Source organism: Lissotriton vulgaris, chromosome 3_2, assembly GCF_964263255.1.
Source record: "Lissotriton vulgaris chromosome 3_2, aLisVul1.2, whole genome shotgun sequence".
In the NCBI taxonomy this organism is placed as follows: Eukaryota; Metazoa; Chordata; class Amphibia; order Caudata; family Salamandridae; genus Lissotriton; species Lissotriton vulgaris.
In genome coordinates, this window is record NC_141690.1 from 189,164,698 (window position 1) to 189,188,804 (window position 24,107).

The window sequence follows — 24,107 nt, forward strand, 5'->3', positions numbered from 1 at the left end:
TATGTTCATTTGTAACATGACTTTTGTGCTTTTGTTTACTTGTCAGTCCTGCAGCTCTAACACTTTTAAAGTGTTTTCTGCCCACATTTGCTGCCTGAAGTGTGTACTGATAAAGGGAACAAAAACCTGCTCTCCTGATTTTTATTTGTAGCAGCCAGGGCATTAATATACATGTCATGCCAGTAGAAACCCGCCTGCCTGTTGGAAACCTTAATGACATTCCTGGAATCCTGGCGCACAGCCCGAGACAATACTTTCCAGTTGCTGCTCGAGTCAGATCTTTCCACTGGTGCCAACTGCGTTCCCAGTATTATTAAGAGGTAGCCGTTAAATACCTCAGGCCGATGCGAACATTGTTAATTATATCTCCACCATTATCATTGAATGCCCAAGGAATTTATTTTCATACACAGCACTAATTGTAGCATTTCCCTTTATGGCCCCAGCTCACTGTTTTCATGTTTTATGCACGAGCTGATGCTTTTCTTTCATTCCCACCCTGCATCCTGGCCTTTCCAACAGATGCAAAGTGTCACTCTTAGCATTATGGGCGATTGCATTTTTCATGAGGAAAATCAGTTCGCTCAGCTCCGCGCTCAGATAACATGATCCGTATCGGGAGTCGCTGCGGCACCAGTGGCTGAGCGGGTGAACCTTATTCTACCTCGTTTTGGCTTTTGCACACTTCTAACCAAAATAAGAATGGTATCCATTGGTTTCATTTACAAACGCCTAATAAATGTAGCAATAATAGTAGTAGATTTTAGAGTCTATACTTTAAAGCACTGTACAGTACTCACTAATTTAAATGCCTTTATCAAGTGTTTACAATTTCCATGCCCTCTGTTAATTATACTGTGGTTCAAGTGATGTTCAAGATCCTCCAGCATGGGGAGAGGACACTTTTACAGAAAGACAGTCAGGGCAGGTTAGCATTTTAAAAGAAATCATAACAGTATTAGTCTTCAAGTTTATGACCTGTAAGCTGCATATCTCCGCAGTGGGTGCGTTAGCCGCCTGAGCTACTTTACAGATTTGCTAAGGCACAAGCCTGCAGGTGACGTATGGGTGTAATTTTAGCTGATAATCACTAATTGTTTTCTTTTAATAGCGCCAAGCACGTTATTGTCCTCAGCACACTGCACTGTGCTCATTATGTGTTGGCTCACAATAGGAACACGAACACGCTGCTTCTGTCTCCCTACTTACCAGTCCATTTGAAACCAAAGAAACTGAGGCACATGGATGCTTCACGTTCTCTTTCATTCTGCATTTCTTAAGAGGATTTGCTTTTTTGAGATGATGTGACTATGTAGTGTTTTTATGTAACAGTGCTTACTGCGAACTCAGTTGCATTTCGGTGTCTTGAGTAGCAATTGTGGGTATGATTTTTATTATGCAACATAATTGAGAGCTCTGGGGTTGAGGCAGATTGCAATGCCAGTTTCTCACAATGCCTGTTAGTGGGCCCTAATGGTGCCCAGACTACATGCACCGCCAAACTTTGGCCTCCCTACGTATCACAGAGAACGATAGTGTGAGACTCAACAACATGACCCTCATACAATTGATTTAGGCGGTTTCTGTGATCTACCACATCAGGAATAAGGAATAACTAGCTTTTTCATTAGTGGGTTCTCTCCACTTCCAATTCAATAATCAACACAGGATAGAGAACTCTCTTGGTCATACATGGGTTGTCTCACTACCTTGCCACGTAGAAAGGGTGTTCATATTTATTTAAAGGGACTCTAAACAAACATTGGGAATGGTATTTGCTGCAAATGCACAGGCATCTTACACTGCCCAAACGGAAGAAATAAATTGGAGGGAATATTGGCTGTGATCCCAGTCTTTCAGCCACGGTCTTGGATTTCAGTGACGTCGACTCCGAGGCTGACCAAACTAATGGCCTCCTACATTCTCGTGGCAGAGCATGCCAGGTGGCAAATGCAGGCTGTGCAGTGGGGTCTGAAGTCTCAGTGGGCCCAATATCAAGTGGACCTCTCCGACCACGTTCAGATATCCCAGGAGACTGCGAAGGAACTGCACTGCTGGTTGCTGGACTGCGATTGGGCTCGCCCGTTCTCTTCCCCACCCAGATTTCACAGTAGTGAATGATGCATCTCTTCTGGGCTGGGGCAGCCACCTGGGGAGAGCTGGAGATCAGAGGTTTCTGGTCTTCGACATTGTCCTGGCTCTCGCACTCTGAGAAGTGTTACACCTTGCGTGGAACTCTGGATTCATGCATGCCTTTCTGCCGATACCACTTGTGCCCCTAGTGTTCAAGAAGATCAGGAACAACTGGCCCCAAGTTATCCTAATGGCTCTGGATTGGGCACAGAGCTCTTCGGCTTGAGTATCAGCCTCTCTTGGAAGCCCTTCTGTCCCAGCAAAAGGGCAATGTTCTGCATCCCAGCCTTCACAATATCCACCTTCATTCCTGGAGATTGAACAGCGACAGTTGAACACCTCGACCTTCCACCAGAAGTGGTTGGTGTAATTTGCCAGCCAGGCGTCCCTAGACGATAATTGTATATGCCTGTTGGTAGGACACATTTTTAGTTTGGTGTGATATATACCAGACCCCCCACAGGCCAAATTATCTGACAATCTCTGGATTTTGTCTCTTGCCTGGCAAGGTTTTGCATTGGGCACTGTTAAAAGTAATTTTTCTGCCTTCTTATGATTTCCGGATCAGCCCTCCATGTTTGTCACCAGTTGTGATGCGATTTTTGAAAGGGCTCAACGCGTTTCCTCCTTCTCCTTTTGTGAGGCTCCAATGAGTCTTCAAGTGGTCCTTACTACATTCAGAACGCTTTACAGCTGCCCTGACGGCTCCTTATTATCAACACTGTGTTCCTTATCTCCATCACCTCGGCATGGCGTGTCAGTGCGCTTCAGGCTCTTTGTGTCAATCCACAATATACCACCTTCTTACCAGACAAATTGGTTCTGTAGACTTGGGCATCGTTTCCTGGCAAAAGTTGTGAAGCTGTTCTACGTTGGTCAAACCATCTCCCTTCTGGCATTGTATGCTCCGTCTCACCCGCCTAAGGAGGAGGAGAAAGTCCATTGTTTCCAGCGCTCTGAACTTCTACATAGATCATACCAAAGAACACTATGTGGGCAATCCGCTTTTTGTGACGTTTTCTGGAGCGAAAGAAGTACAGGTTGTGCTGAAGAGAACAATCTCCTGCTGGATCTGCTCTGCATTACAATCTGCTATGCATTAGCTGAAAAGCAGCTACTGGAAAGACTGCACGCTCATTCTACCAGGCCCACAGCTGTTACCACAGTGTTAGCACGCAGAGTCCTTATTTGGACATATATCAGGCAGCTACTTGGGCATGCTTCCATACGTTCACAAAGCACTATTGTCTGGAAGGCCAGGCTCACCGAGAGCAGCATTTTACCTGCTCGGTACTGCAGGACTTTCTAATTTGAGTGCATTCACAGATACACTTACAAATAGCTACTGCTTTGGTATCTATTCAAAAGGTGAGGAGGCGGCAGCTAGAAGTCTCTATCAGAAGAACAAGTCAATTACCTTCGGTAAAGCTCTTTCTGGCAGAGACTCTTACCTAGACGCAGATTCCTCCTTGGTTTGATAATGGACTGAATCCATTAATAAGATCCCAAGACTAGGAATCTGCACACAGATCATCACCAACTCCTCTTGGAACTCCAGGGGCACAGACAGCCTTGAAAGCAACTGATATCAGCACACAGGAGCGGCACCTATATGCGCCTCTCACAGCATTACCAAAGCGGAACGGCGTCCGTGCGTAGCCACATGATCCCACCTAATGGTGCACCAAGGTACTGCTGAAAAGTTTCCAGATCCAGTCTGACGCCTTGAGAATATTCAAAAGGTGTTGGGACTCTGCGGCTAGAAAGAATGTTACCGAAGGTAAGTAACTCGTTCTTCAACACTATGTACTGGGCCATTAAAAAATTGATAGTACCAAAAATGTTTCACGGGTAGTAACCCAAAATAATTTGAAAATGCTTTTTAGGGATTTATTACGTAAAAAAAGAAAAAAAAATGTGGCCAGTACTAATATGCAATTGGTGTAATAGGTTGATGGGACTCTTCAGTATCTGGCTGCTGGGATGTGGCAATGTCTTATGGGTGGTGGTCAAAAAGATTAACATCTCTAGAGGAATTATTCCCATATTTGCTTTGTTTTAGGTTTTCTTTAGTCCAACTGGTTGAAATTTTCCCTGGAACGCTTGGCAGTTAAGTAATCTTGCAGTGAACCAGTGATGTATATTTGGCCTGGGGATTTCTGAATTTTACAAACGGATCCGTGTAATATTTATTTGAGTGAAAATTGTGTATCCAGCTGAAGGTTCTAGCGCCAATATTATGATTTTTTTCACTCTGATGATTTTCATTACTGTTCCATCTAACAGCAATCTCAAATCCTCGATGATTGAAACGAACAGTCTTAATCCAGCATTCTAGGGAATATGTAGTTTATTGTCCACTACAAACACCTGTAGTTCCAGTAACTACTCTCTTCAGTAGGCCTGTAGCTGTAGCAAGGGAAAAAATAGTAGCTCTTTTCAGTGTTTGCAGTACTGCTATCAAAGGAAGTAACACTTGAATTACCTGTGGCATTTGTAGGCCCTTTATAGTAGGGGAGACTTTTAATTGCGGATTGAGGGCACTATCAGAGAATGGTACCACTAGCATAATGATGTAGAGAGGGGTACATAGGGTCCAGCAGAAAGCAGTGCAGTATCCAAGAAGTTTCCAGTAACCCAAGAAAGATATAAGAATATCCCGCTGAGCTGACTGAATAAGTGCTTATTAGCCAGGCAAAAATGACAGTACATTTAAATAAGCAGCTTATTACAGCATGGCTCTCAGGTGTTAGAATTCTCTTTTGGTTGAAACTTGGATAATGACTTGTAACCAGTGGTGCTGTAACGATTTTTTAGAGTGGCAGTGCTAGAAAATAAGGTTACCTCACTAAAGGCATTCAGGGTATATAGGCCCACATGCTTTAACGATTCCTTATTAGCGAAAAATAAGGATTCACTAATAAAGAACTGCAAATGGTTATGAATGAAGAAATCGCAAAAAAAATTGCGATTTCTTAATATTCCTTAATTGCGACTCGCAAATTGCGGGTCGCAATTAAGGAATACCTCCCCATTCAGTCCTATGGGCCTGAATGAATAGGAAGACATTCTCAATTTGCGAATCGCAATTAGTGATTCGCAAATTGAGAATGCAATTTCAAGGGTGCAGGGGTGTCCAAAGAACACCCTGTTGCACCCTGGAAATTGATCTGTGCACATATGTTGCGCACACATATGCCCTTGGGGCATGTGTGTGCGCAACATTAAACTTTGAAAAATGCACAAAAGTGCATTTTTCTAAGTTTTTGCAAATTACCATGAAGTTGAACTTCATGGTAATTTGCTACTCCTATAAGCGAAATCGCTAATTTTCTGACTTTGATGCATTGCATTTAAGGAATCTCAATTTGGGATTCCTTAAATGCAATCGCAATTTAAGGAATCTCAATTTAGAGATTCGTTAAATTGCGATTTTTGCATTTGGGATGATGCATCCCAAATGCAAAAATACCGGTTGCAAAGGGGCAGATTCTCAGAATCTGCCCGTTTGCGACCGGTTTTTGCTTTGATGCATGTGGGCCATAGACTTTGAACACACTAAAAGTGCTACCAGAATAAATACAGTTGAAGGGCTCCTTTATTGTCTTTTTCTATCTAATCTCTCAAGTTTTATTGGGGTGCTGTAGCACCAACCCGCACTCTTTGTTCCAGAGTCACTGTTATGTAGATTTATAGAGCGCCCCCATCATCCGTTAGGGTTTCAGGCTCTTGAGTAGGTGTGTGGGCATGTGGTCCCCCACAGAATTATTTGACGAGGCAATTTTTAAGCCACTTGTGGAACTCAAGAAATGAGGAGGCCCTGATGTGTTGAGGGAGGCTGTTCCCTGTTTTGGGTGCGATGTACGAGAATGAGCGACCTCCTGCTCTGCTTTTGTGAATTTGAGGGGTGTGTAGGGAAGACATTGAGGCAGAGTGTAGGTGTCTAGCAGGCTGGTGAAAGTGTTTGGAGCTCTTCAGGTGATCAGGACAATGTTGTTTAAGGCTATGTATCTGTGTGTGAACTGTTGGAATTGGCTGCGCTTGTGAATGAGGAGCCAGTGGGGCTTCTCGAGGTGTGGTGCGGTGCGATGCGATGTGGGTGCGGTGTGTGAGTTTCAGAATGAATCATGCAGTGATGTTCTGGATTGTCTGAAGTCTTTGTAGGAGTTGCTTGGAGATTCCAGCATAAAGTGCGCTGCTGTATTCGAACCTGCTTTTGATGAGTGTTTGCGTGATGGTCCATCTGATGTTCTGTAGCAGCCACTTGATGATCTTTCTTTGTATTCAGGAGGTGCCTACTGCGTTAGCTTGTCACCTAGAATTATCCCTAGTGGGTGTTAGTCGTAGCTTCAGTTGGCCACCACATTGAGTTCCATGGGGAGGTCTTGTTTCTGAAGACTAGTACTTCCATCTTGTCTGAATTGAGCTTCAAGCAGTTGACTATCATCTAGTCTGCTGTCATGGTCATGCAGTTGGTGAAGTTGGTTCTGGTGGTGGTTGCCTTGTCCAACAAGGATGAGTTGGGTGTTGTCAGCGTACGAGAAGATGGTGATGCCTTGGGATCGGATGATGTTGGCCATGTAGATGTTGAACAGGGTGGAACTGAGGGACAATCCCTTGGGGACTCCGCCGGTCAGGTCCTTGGCCTCCAATGTGAACTGTGGCACTTTGACCCTTTGGGTTTTTCCTGTGAGGAAAGAGCAGTTCCAGTTGGGTGTGGATACTTGGATGCTGATGTTGTGGAGTCTTCTGATGAGAGTGTTGCGAGAGATGGTGTTGAAGGCCCGGATCAGATCGTGCTGGATGAGGGCCGCTGTTTCTCCGTGGTCCAGGATGCCTCTGATTTTGTCAGAGGCCTCATTGAGTGCCGTTTTGGTGCTGTGGTTTTGAATCCAGAGTGGGTGTTGTCTAGCTGGTGGTGAAATTCGAGATGAGTTGAGTGTTGCTTTTTGATGGCCTTCTCAAACACTTTGGCTGGGTAGAGGAGCAGGGAGATTAGATGGAAGTTGCACAGACGGTTCGGGTTGGCTGAGGATTTTTTGAGGAAGGCGTTGACGTAGGCATGTTTCCAGTCATCCGGGAAGGTGGCAGACGTGATGGAGGTGTTGATGATGTGGGTGAGGGTGATGCTGATTGGTGACATGCACTGGTTGTAGAGGTGCCTGTGTTTATGGTCTGTATGATTGTCACTGTTGAGTCTCTAGTAAGGGGTGTCCATTTGGTCAGGTGGTTGACTTATTTGGTGATGGGTAGGTTGGCTTTCAAGGAGTGCTGTGGAGCATTGTTTGGTTCTGTCTTGCAGGTGGAATATGTAAACTCTGCAGGCAGGTGTAGGTGGCTCGCGGTCCGCATGGTCGGTAGGGAAGAATTCCATGCAGGGTGAAGTTTTCTGATATTTTCCGCTTAAAGTGCAGATGTTTGTTGAATTGGGTGGCATTCTCTGTAAATGTTGCATTTGATGGATTCCTTGAAGAGGATTGTGAGTCCTCCTCCTAGCTTGTGAATGCGATCATGTAGTGCGATCTTGTAGCCTGCTGGGATTGCTGTGGCGATGTTGGGTGGTGATGAAGAGTTGAGTCAGGTTTCCATGATGAAGAGGAGGTCCTGTGAATTTCTGCTTACTAGGTCCCTTATTTCATTTGCGTTTTTGCTGAGTGATCGGGTGTTGAGTAGCATGCGTGCGAGTGAGTATTGTGTGAGTTTGGTGTTGGGTGTGGGTGTTGGCATTACAGATGTTTGCGTGGGGTCTGTAGGTCAGCGGCTGCAGGAGAAACGGTAGTGGGTTAAAGTGAAGGCTTCCACCCTGGTGTGTGGTACAGCCCGGCTGCAGCAGTGGGTGGGGGTAGGCTGCGAAGTATTGCTGAGAAGGTGGGGGTGCGATGGACGAGGAGGGTTCCTGGTGCTGGGCACAGCCCAGGCACTGATTGGCACAGACGGCAGCCACAATTAAGAAGGTCCTGGGAGGGGAGAGGAGCACTAGGGGCTGTAGGCGGGAAGGCTAGACCTCGAGAAGGTTACGCAACAGAAGGAGCAGGGAGAGGTGGAAAATGCATAGGAGGGGACCTGCAGGAGAACAGAATAGGCTCAAAAACTGGTAAAGGAGCTGTATCTCAGAAAGGTAAAGTGAATGGGAACAAAAAATGGGTGAGAGGCAAGAGTGAAAAGAAGCTCGGAGGGGCCAGGGACCAGAATCGAAGAGTGAAAGAGGATTGAAATGAAAATAGTGACAGATCTGATTAGAAGGAGAGAGAAAAAGAGCGTATCAGAAAAAGTGGCTGAGAGAGTAGACGAGGAGATAGAGCAGAGGGAGCGAGGCGGAAGCCTTGAGCAAAAGAGCCTGGTCCGAAAGGGTCTAAACTCTTTGGAGGACCAGTCCCAGCGAACTGCATGTGGTGCTGGGCGTAGGCTTATAAAACATAGGGAAATAATTTTGCATACATTCAGATGAAAAAGACATGGGCATTGAATCTTAAGGTATTATTTACTTTTAGTTAAGAAAACCATGTTGTTGTTTCATAAGGGCCTTAAAGTGCTGGGAATTCGTTTTCTTTACAAAAGGCATTGTGGTGCATAGTCATGGGCCTCCAATGAAATAACATGACCCGTGTGAGTTACTGGAGGTCTGAAAATGGTCTCAGCTGTCCAACATCAAAATGAGGTGAGCTAAATAAAACAACATTTATAAAACATTGGAGCTAGATTTGGACCAGTATAACTGCACAATTTTTTAAGAAATGGAAATAAAAGAAAGATGGGACATAGTGTAGGACCCTCACACCTTGAGTTGCTTGTCTATCTGAAAGGTATAGATAATGGGAAAAGGTAAACAACCATGACCACGAAACTGTGACCCCGCATGTTGTTACAAGGCGGTCATTACAACGACTTGCGGAGGGGGGAGAAGGTGTTGTATTTAAAATCCAACAACTTCCCTACTGTCTGCACTGACTGAAGTTGGAATAGTAAATAATACTATTCCAACATCCAGCGCCCCCCCTCAGCAAGGCTTTGTTACGAATTGCGGGGTAATGGTATGCGTTGTTACAACGGGTCATTGTAACGACTGCGTTGCAACAACATGCGGGAAAAAGAGGCATATTCATGGGAAAATAAACTGGATGTGGAGTGACCACTGTGGAGGGCACACCGACATGGGATTAGGCCGTAAACCAGAAGAGGCTTCAGGCTTCCTGTGCCTCCCATTGAAGGTGAATGTATGAAAGAATGAATTTGTTTTTATTTAAAGGCGATGAGACATCCAGCATTAGACTACTGGAAGAGGGCAGAAAGTGGAGAGGCAAAGATCTAGCGAGAGACTATTCCATAACCTGGGAGTGAGGAAGCTGAAATATGAACAATCCGAGCTAGAAGGTTTTGTTTTTGCCCAAAGCGACAAGACTGATTAATTAGCTGACCCTGAAGCCTCAAGAGGGTAGCATTGAACAAAAAAAATCAAAAAAACTAAATATCTTGCAAATTTTTTTTTTCCAAAAACTTCTTTTACAATAACCTTGTTTTTCCATACTTGTGCCTTTCCCCCACACGTGAGACACATTTTACCAGTACATTAAATGGCATAACATTTTTCCTAAAACTAAATTTCCTGTTGGACTACGCAGTTTCCTAATTTATATTATTTTAACTTTCAATAAAGAAAAAATGCAAACATTGCACCGCTTGCTTAAATTTGATAAAATTTCTTTAAAGTAGAAAAATGGTAACTCGCAAATGTAATTGAAAACAACAACAAAGTGTCTTCAATGTTAATAAGTTAGAAATGAAAATATATGAAAGGCTGTATATAGCTTGGAAGATGGACAAAGAAAAGTATGAGGCAATAGGGGTAATTCTCCATAGCCCTCTGCAAGTAAAGATAGAGAGAAAAGAGTGTGAGTTTCTGCACTCTGGCAGTTTGTTGGCTATGTAACCGGATGTAAGAGAAACTATTTATTAGACACCAAGTATAATAACAATAAAATATGGAGCCGGGAGTTCGAGATTTATAAAAGTATGTTTTGCTCAAAATAATAGAAAATATAAATAAGCATTGGAAATGCAATAGGTCTCGCATTAGGAAAGTTTGAGCTATTGGTCTTATGAATGAAATTTGTATTATTTTTTAAAATAGCTAAATTAATAGCTTTGTCATTTACAATGCCAATAGTTATAACTTTCGCAAATGTGACACCTATAGCATTTGTAATGCAACATGTTTTATATTTACGGGACTTGGATGTATTTATATTACAAATAACAATTGCTTTTCATTTTTTTAAATAATTAATACTTAAATAATTTATTTAATTTGTAATGGCAATAGCTTAAACTTTTGTAAATAACTTTTGGGAAGATTATCTTAACTGTTTTTTATTGTGACGAAAATCCAAGAACAGAAGTGAAATATTAACATCTTTTTGTGATTTGTAATGAAGCTTGAAAGTTTGAAAACAGCTTGAAACATTGAAAGAACATATTTGAACCAGTGATGCTGTGGTGGTGCTGAGTGATGCTGTGGTGGTGCTGAGTGATGCTGTGGTTGCGCTGAGTGATGCTGTGGTTGCGCTGAGTGATGCTGTGGTTGCGCTGAGTGGTGCTGTGGTTGCGCTCAGTGGTGCTGTGGTGGCGCTGAGTGATGCTGTGGTGGCGCTGAGTGATGCTGTGGTGGCGCTGAGTGATGCTGTGGTGGTGCGGAGTTATGCTGTGGTGATACTGAGTGGGAGATGGGAAGAGGGAAAAAAGAGGAGGGAGAGGGTCAAGAGATGGAGAGAGGGGGAAAGAGACGGGGAGAGAGGAGAGGGAAGAGAGGGAAAGGGAGAGAGGGACGTGAGGGAAAGGAAGAGAGGGAAAAGGAGAGAGAGTAGAGGTAGAGAGGGAGGGGAAGAAGAGAGGAGGAGGATGAGAGCGAAGGACGGATGGGAGAGAGAGAGGAGAGCAGGTAGAGGGGGAAATGGGCAAAGGGAGAAAAAGGAGAGCAGGGAGAGGGAGAGGGTAAAGAGATGGAGAGACGAGAGAAAGGGGGAGAGAGGAGAGAGAGATGGGGGAGAGAGGAGAGAGAGACGGAGACGAGGAGAGAGAAGAGGGAAGAGAGGCAGAGGGAAGTGAGGGAAAGGGAGAGAGGGAAAAGGAGGGAGGGTAGAGGGAGAGAGGGAGGGGAAGAAGAGAGGGGGAGGACAAGAGCGAAGGACGGAGGGGAGAGAGAGGGGAGGGAGAGAGGGAGGGAGAGAGAGAGGAGAGCAGGCAGAGGGGGAGATGGGGAGAGGGAGACCAAGAAGCGAGTTCCTCCTCCAAAGTAGCTTGAAAAGCCAGAGCTCGGGTATGGTGGGTTGAGTCTGTACGGGCACACCATGCCGAGCAGCTGCAGCCCTGGATGGGGCTCTGAGGCAGCGTCTTCTGCCCTGGAAAGACGGCCGCGTGAAATAAGAAACCGAACAAGACGGACATGCGGACTGTCCGAACTCCCGTCAGCCTTTGATGTAAAACACATTAAGAGGCATTTGCTGTCCTCATCTGCTAGGAGCTCTGGAATAATACAAGAGGGTGGGTGCGAGCAGTCCACGGTCTGCTGCTAACATTGTCAAGCACAGGCACAATGAAAGGAAAACCAGGAATGCGAATGCGCGTGTGAAAATGCGCTGAAACTAAAAAAATAAATGTTATTAAATTCGACTAAATCAAGACTCTTGGGGGTGAACTGGCGAAGCCCCTGTGAGTAGACTTGGACATTTCAAACTCTCTATTCATGTTAACGTTTGGATATTTTCGATGGGAGCATAAAAGGAGACACGGCCTGGCGGCCGTGAAACTGAAAGTACGGCCGGCGCTGGGAGGAGAAATGCAGAGCGCATGCTGAGAAGCTTGTGGGAGGGAGGCTGGGCTGCCTTTGATGTGGTAATGCGAGACAGGCAGGCAGGCGGCTGGTGGCATTGTGCACGTGCTTTTTAGGGCTTGCGCTTGCGCAATGACCTAAAAAGCACCTGCACTGCATGGAATCGCCAGTGGTTAAACTCTGGATAAGCCACTATTGAGCTTCGCCAGCTATGCGCAAGCACATCAGCAGGCGAGCCCTAAAAAGCAAAGTTATTGTTAATGTTTTTTATATTTTAGTGAGTTTTGTTATTTGAACACATGCAACTCTCGGGAGAAATGAGGCATGCTGTAGCGCCTCTGTATACACCTTTAAGAGAGGTTTACCAGTGCACGCATCAAGTTCGGAGCCATATTACAGGTTTGGGAGGAACTATAGAGCAAAAAGCAGAGCACAGGCCAAGACCAATCACTGGAAGGTACTAAGACGAAAGAGAGTGATCCTGTCCCAAACCCTTCAAGAGCAACATTGCACAACTCTTAGAGTTTCCACGAGGAAGTACATTAGAGGATAACATTAGTAAAGTAAGATGAATTAAGCTACAGTGATGTACTGTTAACAAGGTCAAAACCAGAAGTGCCAACTTAAAGGAAAAGGGGTCCTCACAAAAGCCTGAACTGGTAGGCCCTCTTGGCCATGAAGTCCACAAGCACACCCAAAAGAAAAAGTCTTAGGGGATACAAATACCCCCACAAGAGAAGGAGGGAAGGACGAGCACCACCGTAAGGGACACAACATCATTGTAGCATGTGATCACAGGACAGTTACACCACATGAAGAGGAAGCAGACCCAAACATCTGGAGTTGAAAGGATAAGAGGACAGTCCAGAATTGATTGAGGTGATAAATTCCCAGTGAGGCCGCAGATGGTGCCTCCAAATTGTTTATTGCCAGGATTGTGACAATGATTCACTCATCCTAACTGATCGAGATCACAGAGTAGGTTGCCGGATACATTGTGGTGAAAATGCAATGGTCTCGGCTGAAAAAATCAAATAATATGCAACACCGGGAGAAAGGGTCGCCTGCACTTTTGTCTAAGCAAGCCGATTATTTTGCAGGACATCTTGTACGGCACTCTCTACAAAGCAGAATTTGTGAAACCCATCATGGACAACCTAAATAATCATCTAAGTTGAAGGTCACACACCCATACTTAGGAAAATATGGCTAAGTAATCACATGATCATCAACAATGCAAGGAGGGGGTCATGGTACTAAAAATTGGAACTCTGAATAACACATCATGATGTACAAGAAACACTGGAAAATGAGCAAAGGAAATCTATTTATTGTGTATATGTTATTTTAGCACATTCTGATTGCAGAGCGTAGTTGAGCACTGACCATAGCAAGCAGAATATAGAAACACGGCCCTGTTAGAGGTCTCATAATTATACCATAGATTGGGGGTTTGCAGTTCATTCAGTCCGGACAATTCAATTTCAAAGGCCCGAAAGGATTGCAAATTGTTTTCCATCGTTACAGGAGTTTCACTTACCCTATTCTGTGAACAGACTTCAGGGATTCGTCCCTTTAAAAGCATGGGCAGGCAATGTCCTAAAGATGCATCAAAAGGAATTGAGGAATAATGAGGCTCTGTCTTCAAAGGAGAAAGCCAAATGAATCGGCAGGAAGTAATGGCAAACCGATGAGAACTTCACATGAAGAAGCATCCCCTCAAAATAATAGGCGAAACATTGAGAAGATAAGCATTCCAAGGATAGATAGTTTATTTAAGTGGTTGGTTAGTGCTGGTGGTTGTCAGGGGAGAATGCCAAGGGGGATGATGGCTCATCCTTTAGCTACAGTGGTATGAGAGGTTGTATCCAAAGGAAAGGGGATATCACAATATGAGGGTAAACCGCTAGTCCAGGAATGACCAGACAAAAATATATTAGGCAGTTGCTAATGGAAAGTAGGCCGAAGTAAACCAAACTAAACCCACCTGAACAAAACAGACACACATGATGCCAAAGTACTTGGCTAAATAATTCACTGCTACCATTTAAAAAGGCTTTAGCACGGTGTCCTTTCAAGAGGCAAACCTGTCAAGAAAGATCATAAAATATTGGAAAGAAGGACTTACACATAACAGTACTGCCTACTAAAAATGAATGTAAACAAGTGTGACTTTTGTATTTATACAATCAAAAAGTCTTAATGTAGAAGGAAAAGATGAAGATATGCTTTGGTCAAGGGTAAATCTTGTGGAAGCGGAAGTAACTGCCTCTCTAATATACTTACTCACCGCATAACAAGATCACTTTCTGAAATAATTTCTCAGAAGAATATGCTATACAGAATGGTAGCTGGTCATAGAGGGAGGCCTCAGTCTAGTTACGGGCAAGGATTTAGACGTTTTTGGAGGGGTGAGTTCTGCTTCTGAACTGTTCTTCAAACGCTTTGACACTTGGGACTGTTGGATGTAGGGAAAGACGTACATTCAGTAGACTGATTATATAAATCCTTTTCCATAGTAGACCAAAAACACTGCCTCTCCCGTGCTCGCCATGCCACTGGAATTAAGCTATCCAGACTGATGAGGGCTAAAAGCCCAAAACCGGTCCTTGAATGCTTGTTTCCAGTCCAGGGAAGACTTGGCTTGGCAGTTCGGGCTGGACTGTTCCCATGGGGCACAGGGTCAAGACTGATTTGCATATGGCTGGGTTCAAACTGGAATGGCATGGTGAGCAAAACACGAAGAATTTAGGCCCAGATCTCTGTACTGGGGTGAATGTATGACATTGTTCTGCATTCTGTCCATCAACTGTTGTTTTTGCATTTCTCACTATTAGCAAGCACACAACAAAAGAGAAACTAATTTCAAGACGTAATTATTTTTTATCATAATTGCAAACGTGAAGTTAGCAAGGATCATATCGAAGCACAGAATATGAAAGCACACATTAAACAACATTAATAGATAAAACAGTGAAGAGGAATCCCTACAACTAACCCAACATACCTACTGGGGCAGCCCTGTGGATACCAAGAAAGCAGAGATGGGGAGTACGATGGCTTCCTTTGCCTTGTTTACTGAAATAGCAGTGAAACTGATATATGAGAAGGACGCGTACATGGTTTTAGTGCCCAAGCATAGAGCTGCATGATATTGTATGGAAAAGAAAAAGGCAAGCAACGACGCTAGGAATATTGGCAACACTTGAGAAATAGCCGGACCATCGAGATGTGTGCAGAATAAGGACTCCTCCGACTATAAAATAATATATGGATGGCATTTCAGGCCCATTGACTACCCAAGATACACCTAGTGTTCTATTGAAGGTAAAGCAGTATATCACGGATGATTCCTTGTTGGTGGCCATCGCCAAAATTAGCCATATCAAAACTAGAGCCTAAGTGCCATAAGGAAAATAACGGGCTTGCAAAAATGAGCAAAATAGAGTAAGTCATAATGAGAGACATGATGAATTATTAAAGCTTACACACAAAGTGATAGTTTAGAGGGTATCGTTGACTTGCTACTTGCAGGCAGAAGGGTGCTGAGCAAATAATACTTGAAAAAGGAAGGACACCCATCGATATACACCTTGCACTCAAGGCTGTTGGGTATCTGTCAGTGGTATAAACAATTATTAGAATTTCTAATAGAGATAGATAAGTTCGAAATAATCAAAACCTCTTCTAGATTATCAGGTAGGAGAGTGGAGAACTGAATTGCCTCCTCCGATTAAGAGCCCTCACCTTCTTTTGAAGGGCACGTACACTGGCACCGACACACTTGTCGATTATGGAAATTTATAATGGACCACAGAAGCTAGTACTTAAAATGAGGTGTAACGGCATGTAGCATAAAAGACACAGCTTCACGATGTTTAGAAAAAGTCAACACGTGCTGAGTTGCTCCCAAGAACAGGAGTATTAGAGTGAACAGATCTCAATATTTAGTCATATTTTACTTGTGTGGTTCTAACATGCTTGTCTTCTTTTTTTAAACTGTTGTAATCTGTTTTCTTCTTATCCTGACATATAGTGTCTTTATACTTTTAATTTTGACCTAAATACTTACCTTACTTTGTTGTGTCCTTCCAGAGCCCCTTTTTTATTTTCTACCACGTTTGCCCTCTTTTCTTATGTCCCTGCGGTTTTCTTGCTTTCCTGCTGCCTTCCCCACTTACCTTTTGGGGACTTTGGTGGCTGATATAAAGTTTTGCTTGTGCAGCAGACCTATGTCTTCTGCCATACAGGCGGTGGATAATCAACCACATTGAGTTTTCTCAAGGGATGCCAAGAATTGTTTATCAAAGTGACTGTCTCCACCACTTGAGATATTTTAGCGGAAATTCTCCGCTGAATTTTCTCAAATCCCTGTGTGCTGGTGGAAGTTCTGTATGTAAAATGAACAGTGCAAATGTAACTCCCTCCTCACTCACACAAACATGCTACCCACATATTTGGTTGCCTTAATATGCTGTGGGGCCATCGCCATAGCAGGTTAATACGACCAGCTCTTACCATGCAAGTCCAGCCCTTTGGTACTGGTCAGGTCTTCAGACACCATCTTTGGCAGTGCAACCACTGCACCATAGCGGACTGGTGACAGAGCTGGTGGGGTCTCCGCCAGGGGCTATTGGATGAGCTCTACATAGGACCAGTTGATTCAATCGTGAACCGTGAATGTGCATTTTATTTGGACAGATTCTACATTATAATCGTGCTCCAAAGTAGGCCCTTACTTTTTCCTGCCATGTTGCCCAATTTACTGAATTACCATTAAATTGTTTACATTGTTTTTTGTTTTTATAGCTGGATGATTTCATTTGCTAATAAGTAGAAAATTAACCTGTTAAAATGAATATCTCTTTGTGTGCTTTTTTGTAGATTTTCTGCTCCCGCTGCTCCTCACACTCTGCTCCTTTACCTCGCTACGGCCAGATGAAACCGGTCCGTGTCTGCACGCACTGTTACATATTCCACGTCACTCCCTTCTACAGTGACAGAGCTGGTATCTGACACATTGAATCTGTGATGGACTCAAGGAAGTCTGCGAGGGGCTTGCACAGCATCAACTCAAGCCAAGAATTTGCTTGAAGGAAGTTCCTTCAAGAGGGGCATGTGGGCTTTGCACATCCATCTCAAATATGTATTTATATGGACAGTTTTAATTGCATTCTATCAAGCTGCTACCAGGAAGTACCCAAATCTGTGGCTGTGGGAGCTGCAAGAGTCTTCCATAAAAATATTCTACCTGCACCATTATAATGCTGCTATCTGAACCAGTAGCATTATCAGGATGAAAATAGGGCTTGGAGAATTCTACATTGCTGCATTGTTCCTTACTTTAAGCGTGAAGAACAGATCGCCTGTTGATTGTACTTAACAGCTATTAAACACCAATCTTGAGTTACTCGGCACGTACTGATACGACCGACGTTACTCCGACCAGCAGCCTCTCCTTCCATCAACCAACCCTAAGACAACTTCTAGCTGATTCCTGATTCTAAACGATCAAACGTATACATATTCATGGAGGTCACATTTATCAAACCTGTGCTCGGTATCATATAGGCAAAGCTGACTCTGAGGCGGACAGGAGAAGCCAATATCCAGTCAGAACCTAATAGTCGCTGCGCTGTATATTTTGTGTTGCCTTTTGTTGAATCTCAGCAATAACTTTCGATGCATTTTAAAAATGCACTTGTTCTTTATCAAGCCTGTTGGTTCGCAAGCTTATTTATAGAAAGTCTGTGTTTGTTTTTTTTGCACTTTGCACGTTCATCTTCACCAACCCGAGAAGCTTCATGCAATGAAAGAACGCCTGTGGGCGAGTGCCGGTCATGCTCAAACTGAGCCTAAGATCCCAAAGGAAATAATTCCGAGGTGGAGATTGTGTTGCCGTTGATTTTGAAACAATCTACTTTGAGAGATTTCAATTTTTTGTAGTAGCTCTTTAAATTTTCTGTTGTACTTTATCTATTTGATAACTGTTTGTTTAGTTTTAAAAGTATTTTACTGCTACAGTATACAATTATCCCAAAACCCTTAGGAGGCTGTTGACCCAGATGGTGTTGTATGTGTAATTTAGGTTTCGCATGACACAAATCGCATTGATGGGTTCGCTGGTGGTCCTGATGGAAACAAGGGTGTTTGACCCATTCCATGTTCTTTTCAGTCTCCATTGACATACATGCACCTGTGGCTGACCTCCGTATAGACCTAACACATTCTGTGGCACCCTAGTTCAATTCCTAAGAGCTGTGAGCTGAAAATAGATGGATGTGGCCCTCATTTCAGACCACAACCCAGAAATTCTAATTCAGGTGCAAAGAGGCTTTTGAGCTAGAATCGGGCTTCCAGTTGTTGCAGTTCGACCTTGGTGAGGTGAAACATGCTACAATTTGTATGAGCGAACAACGTTCATACGTGTGTGCACATCAGAATGGGCAACAACGTGGTATTTCTGTGTTATTGCTCATTCCGGGTTTCCGAACTCTGCCTGTTCAATAACTGAGGATTGTTGCAAGTACTGGTATTGTATTTTACCAGGTACGCAGTTACCACCCTGGATAGCCCTGGATTCTTTTCCAAAGCGCAGATTACTTTTTCCTGTTTTATCAATCTCAAAATGAAAACACGCTCCTCGGAGCTAAAACGTCTTTACAAATTGTCTCCCTGGTAAAAAGTCCACAAAATTGTTTTCTTTCTGGTTTTCACCATAGCATAGATTGATTCTAAGTGGGATAGGCAATGCTTCCAGTGCTGTCAATATTCAAATGGTCCGCATGTCTACGCCATTGTGGCGCTAGTGCCTGTTTGCTGATCAGATGACAACTTACATAGTTTGAGCAACAATACATCTTGGTTCAACGTGAGTTCAAATGTTGTACTAACAGTGAAGATAATAATATCATCACTGGTCCATCAGTGACCTGTAGGATCAATTCTAATTTGAATCATTCCATTAAGAGATAAGTGTATGTTTTTCCTTTTATGGAAAGAAGTCCAGGCTTCAGTGACTTTATTTTTTCTGGAACAAGTGTCAGAAGTGCTTTATAAGATTTGTATTTTTGTGTATTTCAAGTAAGACTCAAAGCCATTATGAATCCCGTTATGGATTCTTACATAATACCATGAAAAAGAAGTTGGGACAAGGAAGAAGTGAATGAGTTTTTACACATTTCATGGTAGAAGTTCTCTCTGGCATTCCTGTGGATGACCTGAGGTGTGGCGGTGTCGACAGATATGGGAGGGGTTTGGCAGACCGTGATTTGGGGCTCATTAAGCTGCATCTTGTGCAAACAGGCGGGGTCCTGCTGTGATTATGCTTAATCTAGTTGTTTTTTCTTCCAGTTTTTTTTTTATGTGTTAGTTTTTTTCTACCAGGTTCTGATCACAGAATCTTTCATTTGCAGTGTCGTCGGTGGACTGCAATTTGGCTGTGCACGGGCTGGCCCCTCTGATGCTGAGCGAGGGAGCTGGTGTGGAAATGAGCAGTAATACTATATTCAGGCTTAAATCTCAGGCTTCACCTTGCAATGATGATTGCAGTTTTTTTATTATTTTATTTTTTAATACAAAAATGTAATGCTTCTTTTATAGGATGAACAACAATAAACTTAAACTGTGAATATGCACACAAATTGCTCCTTCTGTGGAAAAAACTGGAATCCTATTTAATGGACTGGACTGTATTTATTCAAAGCTTGTTCTTATTTTGTAAATGCTGTAATTCAGAATCATTTCCATAAATATGATATTTAAGGATCTCAGATGCTGTACAGTAATTTTCTTATGTATATACACTTCTTTTACTCAAAGCACAATGAAACAAAGAATACTAAAATGCATTTCCTCTTGTAATCACTTATGAGAATAAAAAAGTCAGGATTTTATACTTCCACATGTTAAGTTTGCTGAGTTTCTTTTAATTTGCAGCTGTGATTCATGTCTGTGTGCGGCTTTGTGTGCTTTAAGCAACAGTTTACTTCAAAATATTCTTTTATTTGGAACCTTGGTGGATCCACTAAGGACAATGAAGTGGCTGAGGTCCAGTAAGAGCCTTATTCAACATTCTGATGTGTGTCTTTATTTCTCTCCTTGTTTAATTATGAACTTGTTTTAGGCCCTCGTTTGTGTCTCATTCCTGTAACTCCGGTAAAGTGCCTTAAACAACCAGTATCGCCCTCATTAGCCGGTGAGAATGGAGAGGTAGAGGGCTTTGTCCAAACACATTCCATTGTTTGTCTTTCTGTTTTCACTCTTTAGTTTCGATCAATCTCCCCACAGTAGGTTATGGTTAATAGCATTATTTATGGACCTTCTGCCCCTGGCTGTATAAGTCATTAACAGCTCTCTCCGCTTTTATTGGGCCTAGGCAGCAGCTCAGGCCAATAGTTACTAGTTGTACTGCATACAGTTTAAAGCTTTGACATGTCATAGAAACACTGTTAAACAAACAACATTGGGCAATGTAACAGGAAATCTGAATGTGTCTCCACACCAACCTAGAAAATCTGGATTTTATACTGGAAAGTAGTCCACCACAGCATATGGATGGAAATAGTCTATACTTATTATTTTTCAGTTAGAAGAATTAAAGGATGTCTCAATAATCTCCAAATATAGTACAACTTGCTTCTGGGTTTGCTTCTCCTTGGGCATGATCGCTCCATTGATATCTGTAGTTTGTTGGTTCATGTGATGCAGTGGGGCGGCAATCAAAATATCTGATGCTCCTTTTGAAATAAATTGGATAGATACACCCTGATTTTTTTTTAACTTTTGTTTTTTGTTCTTAACTTGTATGCATTCATTGACCCCTCAAATCTGTGAATATTCCAATGATCACATCGGCCATCATTTGGAAGTAACTGCATAGAATATATAAGAAGTTTATGGTGTTTTTATTCCTTATTCCTTATTCATTACATTTGTTTTAAACACTCATACCCCTGCGTTCTGATTTGATAAAGAGACGTCCAAGAATTATGGGAACCCCAAATTGTTAGATTCTTTTAAGAAAAGTAAAACTATTTAGGTTTCCCTCGCGTCTACAGGTATACAGCAGGCTGATTGCGTTTCTCTGTTTGTTTTTCAACTTCATTATCCTTCTTTGGATTAATCGGTCCTGGTTCAAAGGGTCAGAAATATGTGAATGTGTAGTGCATGCTGACAAATGGCTAAGAACTCTGACTGCTCACATTACTCTTCTAATTCCTAGACAAATTTTTTAGAAAACACTAACATGTAAACGCTTCCCTTCCCACAACCACCTTAGCGAAATAAGTATTTTCATGCATTTGTCCCAATTACTTAGGCATATGCTGCTGTGCCTTTCATTTTAAAGTTCAAAATTACAGATAAGTGTGGGAAAGACATTGTAAATGTTTGAGAATATACAACAGATTAACTTGTGTGTGCTGCTTTTTTGCAGCACTTTAACATTTCTTCAAGAATATAACCACATCCACTCCTCAAAAGGGCACTTCTAAATTCATAATTGTCTGCATAATGTGTACAACTTCCACCCTCTTGGGTAAAATCATCATATGCAAAAAGAATTCTAAAACTCTAGCTTAGTGAAACCGTTCTAAATATTTAGGAATTTGTCTAGTGTACCACAAACATTTAGTCAATCAATCAGGAATGTATAGAACGCGCTACCCCCGTGAGGGTTTCAAGTAGGTGAGGCGCGGGGGGGGGGTTGTTCAAGCAGCTCCGAGGTCATCCGAAGAGCCTGGTCCTGAGGTATTTTCTGCAGGCTTGCAGTGTAGGGCTTCGTCTGATGCAGAGGAGGAGTTTGTTCCAGGTCTTGGCTGCAATGTAGGAGAAGGATCTGCCCCCCATTCTGGCTCTGTGGATGCGGGAGATTTCAGCGAGGGCTAGGTCGCGGAGCGGATGTTTCTCTTGGGGTCATGGAGGAGATTCTATCATTGAGGTATTGGGGGCAGTTTTGTGGAGGGCTTTGTATGCGTGTGTGAGCAGCTTGAAGGTCACTCACTTTCCGACGGGAAGCCAGTGGAGGTCACGAAGGTGCTGGGTGATGTGGTTATGTCGTGGGATGCTGAAGACGAGTCTGTCTGCGGCGTTCTGGACAGTCTGGAGTTTGTGAAGAAGAGATTTGTTGATTCCGGCATAGAGACCATTTCAGTAGTACAGCCTGCTGGTGATGAGTGTGTGGGTGACGGTCTTCCTGGATTCTATGGGGATCCATTTGACAGTCTTACGGAGTATGTGGAGGATGTTGAAGCATTTTGAGGATACAACATTGATTTGTTGGTTCATGGTGAGGGTGTAGTCGAAGAATGATGCTGAGGTTGCGTGTTTGGTCTGTGGGGGTGGCGGTGTTTCCGAGGGCGGGGGGCCACCAGGTGTCGTCCCACGTGGTGGAGTTCTTCCGTTTTCTCCGAGGTGAGCTCCAGACAGCTGCTGCTCATTCAGGACGTAACGACCTTCATTCCTTCCTGGAATCTGTATCTGGTGATGTTGTGTTCCTTGGTGAGGGAGAGGATGAGCTGGGTGTTGTCGGTGTAGGATACTATGCTGAATCTAGGGGGGCCTTGTCAATATTGATAAGCATGGGGCTGAGGGAGGATCTTTGGGGTACTTCGCATCCGATCTCTGTAGGGTTGGAGAGGAAGGGCGAGACTCTTATTCTTTGTGTTCTGCAGGAGAGGAAGGATCAGATCCAGTCTAACACCGTATCCTGTCAGTGGCCAGTGTGCAGTGGGATATGGTGTTGAAAGCTGCTGAGAGGTCTTGTAGAATAAGGGTGCAGTGTGGCCTTGATCGGGGAGGGTGCAGATGTCGTCCGTGGTGGCTAGGAGGGTGGTCTCGGTGCTGTGGTTGCTGCGGAATCAGGATTGAGATGAGTTGAGGATGTTGTTGGATTCTATGAAGTGCTTTAGCTGGGTGTTGACGATTTTCTCGGTGACTTTGGCTGTGAAGGGGAGGAGTCAGGTCTGCGAAGGGCTTCTTGAGGAGGGGTTTGACTTAGGCATATTTCCAGTCAATGGGGAATGTGCCTGTTTCGAGGGAGCAGTTGATTGTCTGTTGTAGTTCTGGTGCGATGGCGGCGATGTGGAAGATGTGCGGCGGGCAGGGGTCAGTGGATGCTCTGTAGTGGATGCTTAGTGTTTGTGGTGTCTTCTGTGATGACCGATGTCCAGGTGAGGAGGCTCTGCAGGGTGGCGTTGCTGGTGGATGAAGTTGGGTCGGTGCTTAGGTCTTGGCTGTTGAAGTTGTCGTAAAGTGTCCTGATGGTGGAAGTAGGAGTGGAGTTTGTTGCAGAGGTCCTAGGAGGGAAGGACGTAGGAGGTTTCGCTGTGGGGTCTGGTGGATTCTTGTATGATGGTGAAGAGTTCCTTGGAATTGTGGGAGTTGGAAAGGATTCTGTCCTGGATGAAGTTTCTCTTCGTAGATCTGATGACTTGATGGTGTGCCATGGTGGGGGCCCTTAGGTGATGCGTGCTGCCGGGGTTTTGCTGTTTCTCCAGTCATCGGCATGAGCACTTGGATTCTCGGAGGTCCATGGTGAACCAGGTGGCTTTTGTGTTGTGTCGTCTGTCGGAGTTCTGGAGGGGGAGAGTGTATTGGCACAGTCAGCGATCATTAAATTGTGGAGGTCGTTGGCTGCAGAGTTGGCGCCAGTCATGGTGAGGGGAGGAGTGCGGCTGAGGGCGGAGGTGAGGGGCTCTTATGTGATCTTGACCGAATTTTTTCATGGGTAATGTGGCAAAGACTTGTGTGCGTGGGTTTCGAGAAGGAGAAGTGGACGCAGCGGTGGTCCGTCCAGAGAGGTTGCGTGGTGTGACTGAAACAAATGTTGTTTCCTCCAGCGAAGATGAGGTTGAGGGTGTGTCCCGCCGTGTGGTTGGGATAGTGATGAGTTGCGATGTTGGCGAGGCTCTCTAGGAGGGCGGTGGAGTTGGAGGTCACTGGATTTAGTGAATCCAGCAGATGATCTTGATATTATTTGTTTTACAAATTTTTTATTTCTACGGAAAACTAGAATTGTTTGTCCGAGGAGTCGGTCCTCTTCTCATTTCACTAAATATTCAAGTCTAGGAATTTGTAAAGCACCGCAGTCACCCAAAAGAGTATTGTTCCGCTAAGGATCACACAAGGTTAAATACAGGGACCTGTA

The 24,107-nt window shown here is 43.8% G+C and overlaps 1 protein-coding gene across 3 annotated transcripts in view; it reads left to right on the plus strand.

The window, feature by feature from the left end:
* The window catches only part of ZFYVE28 (zinc finger FYVE-type containing 28), an 826,377-nt gene extending 806,515 nt beyond the window's left edge, over positions 1-19,862 (plus strand). For all 3 annotated transcript variants that reach the window (XM_086964197.1, XM_086964196.1, XM_086964198.1), the window contains one exon: positions 16,844-19,862. In XM_086964197.1, the coding sequence (XP_086820323.1) occupies positions 16,844-16,975 (132 nt within the window). In that variant the 3' untranslated portion in view covers positions 16,976-19,862. The remainder of the gene's footprint in view (positions 1-16,843) is intronic.
* The last annotated feature ends 4,245 nt before the right edge of the window (positions 19,863-24,107 follow it).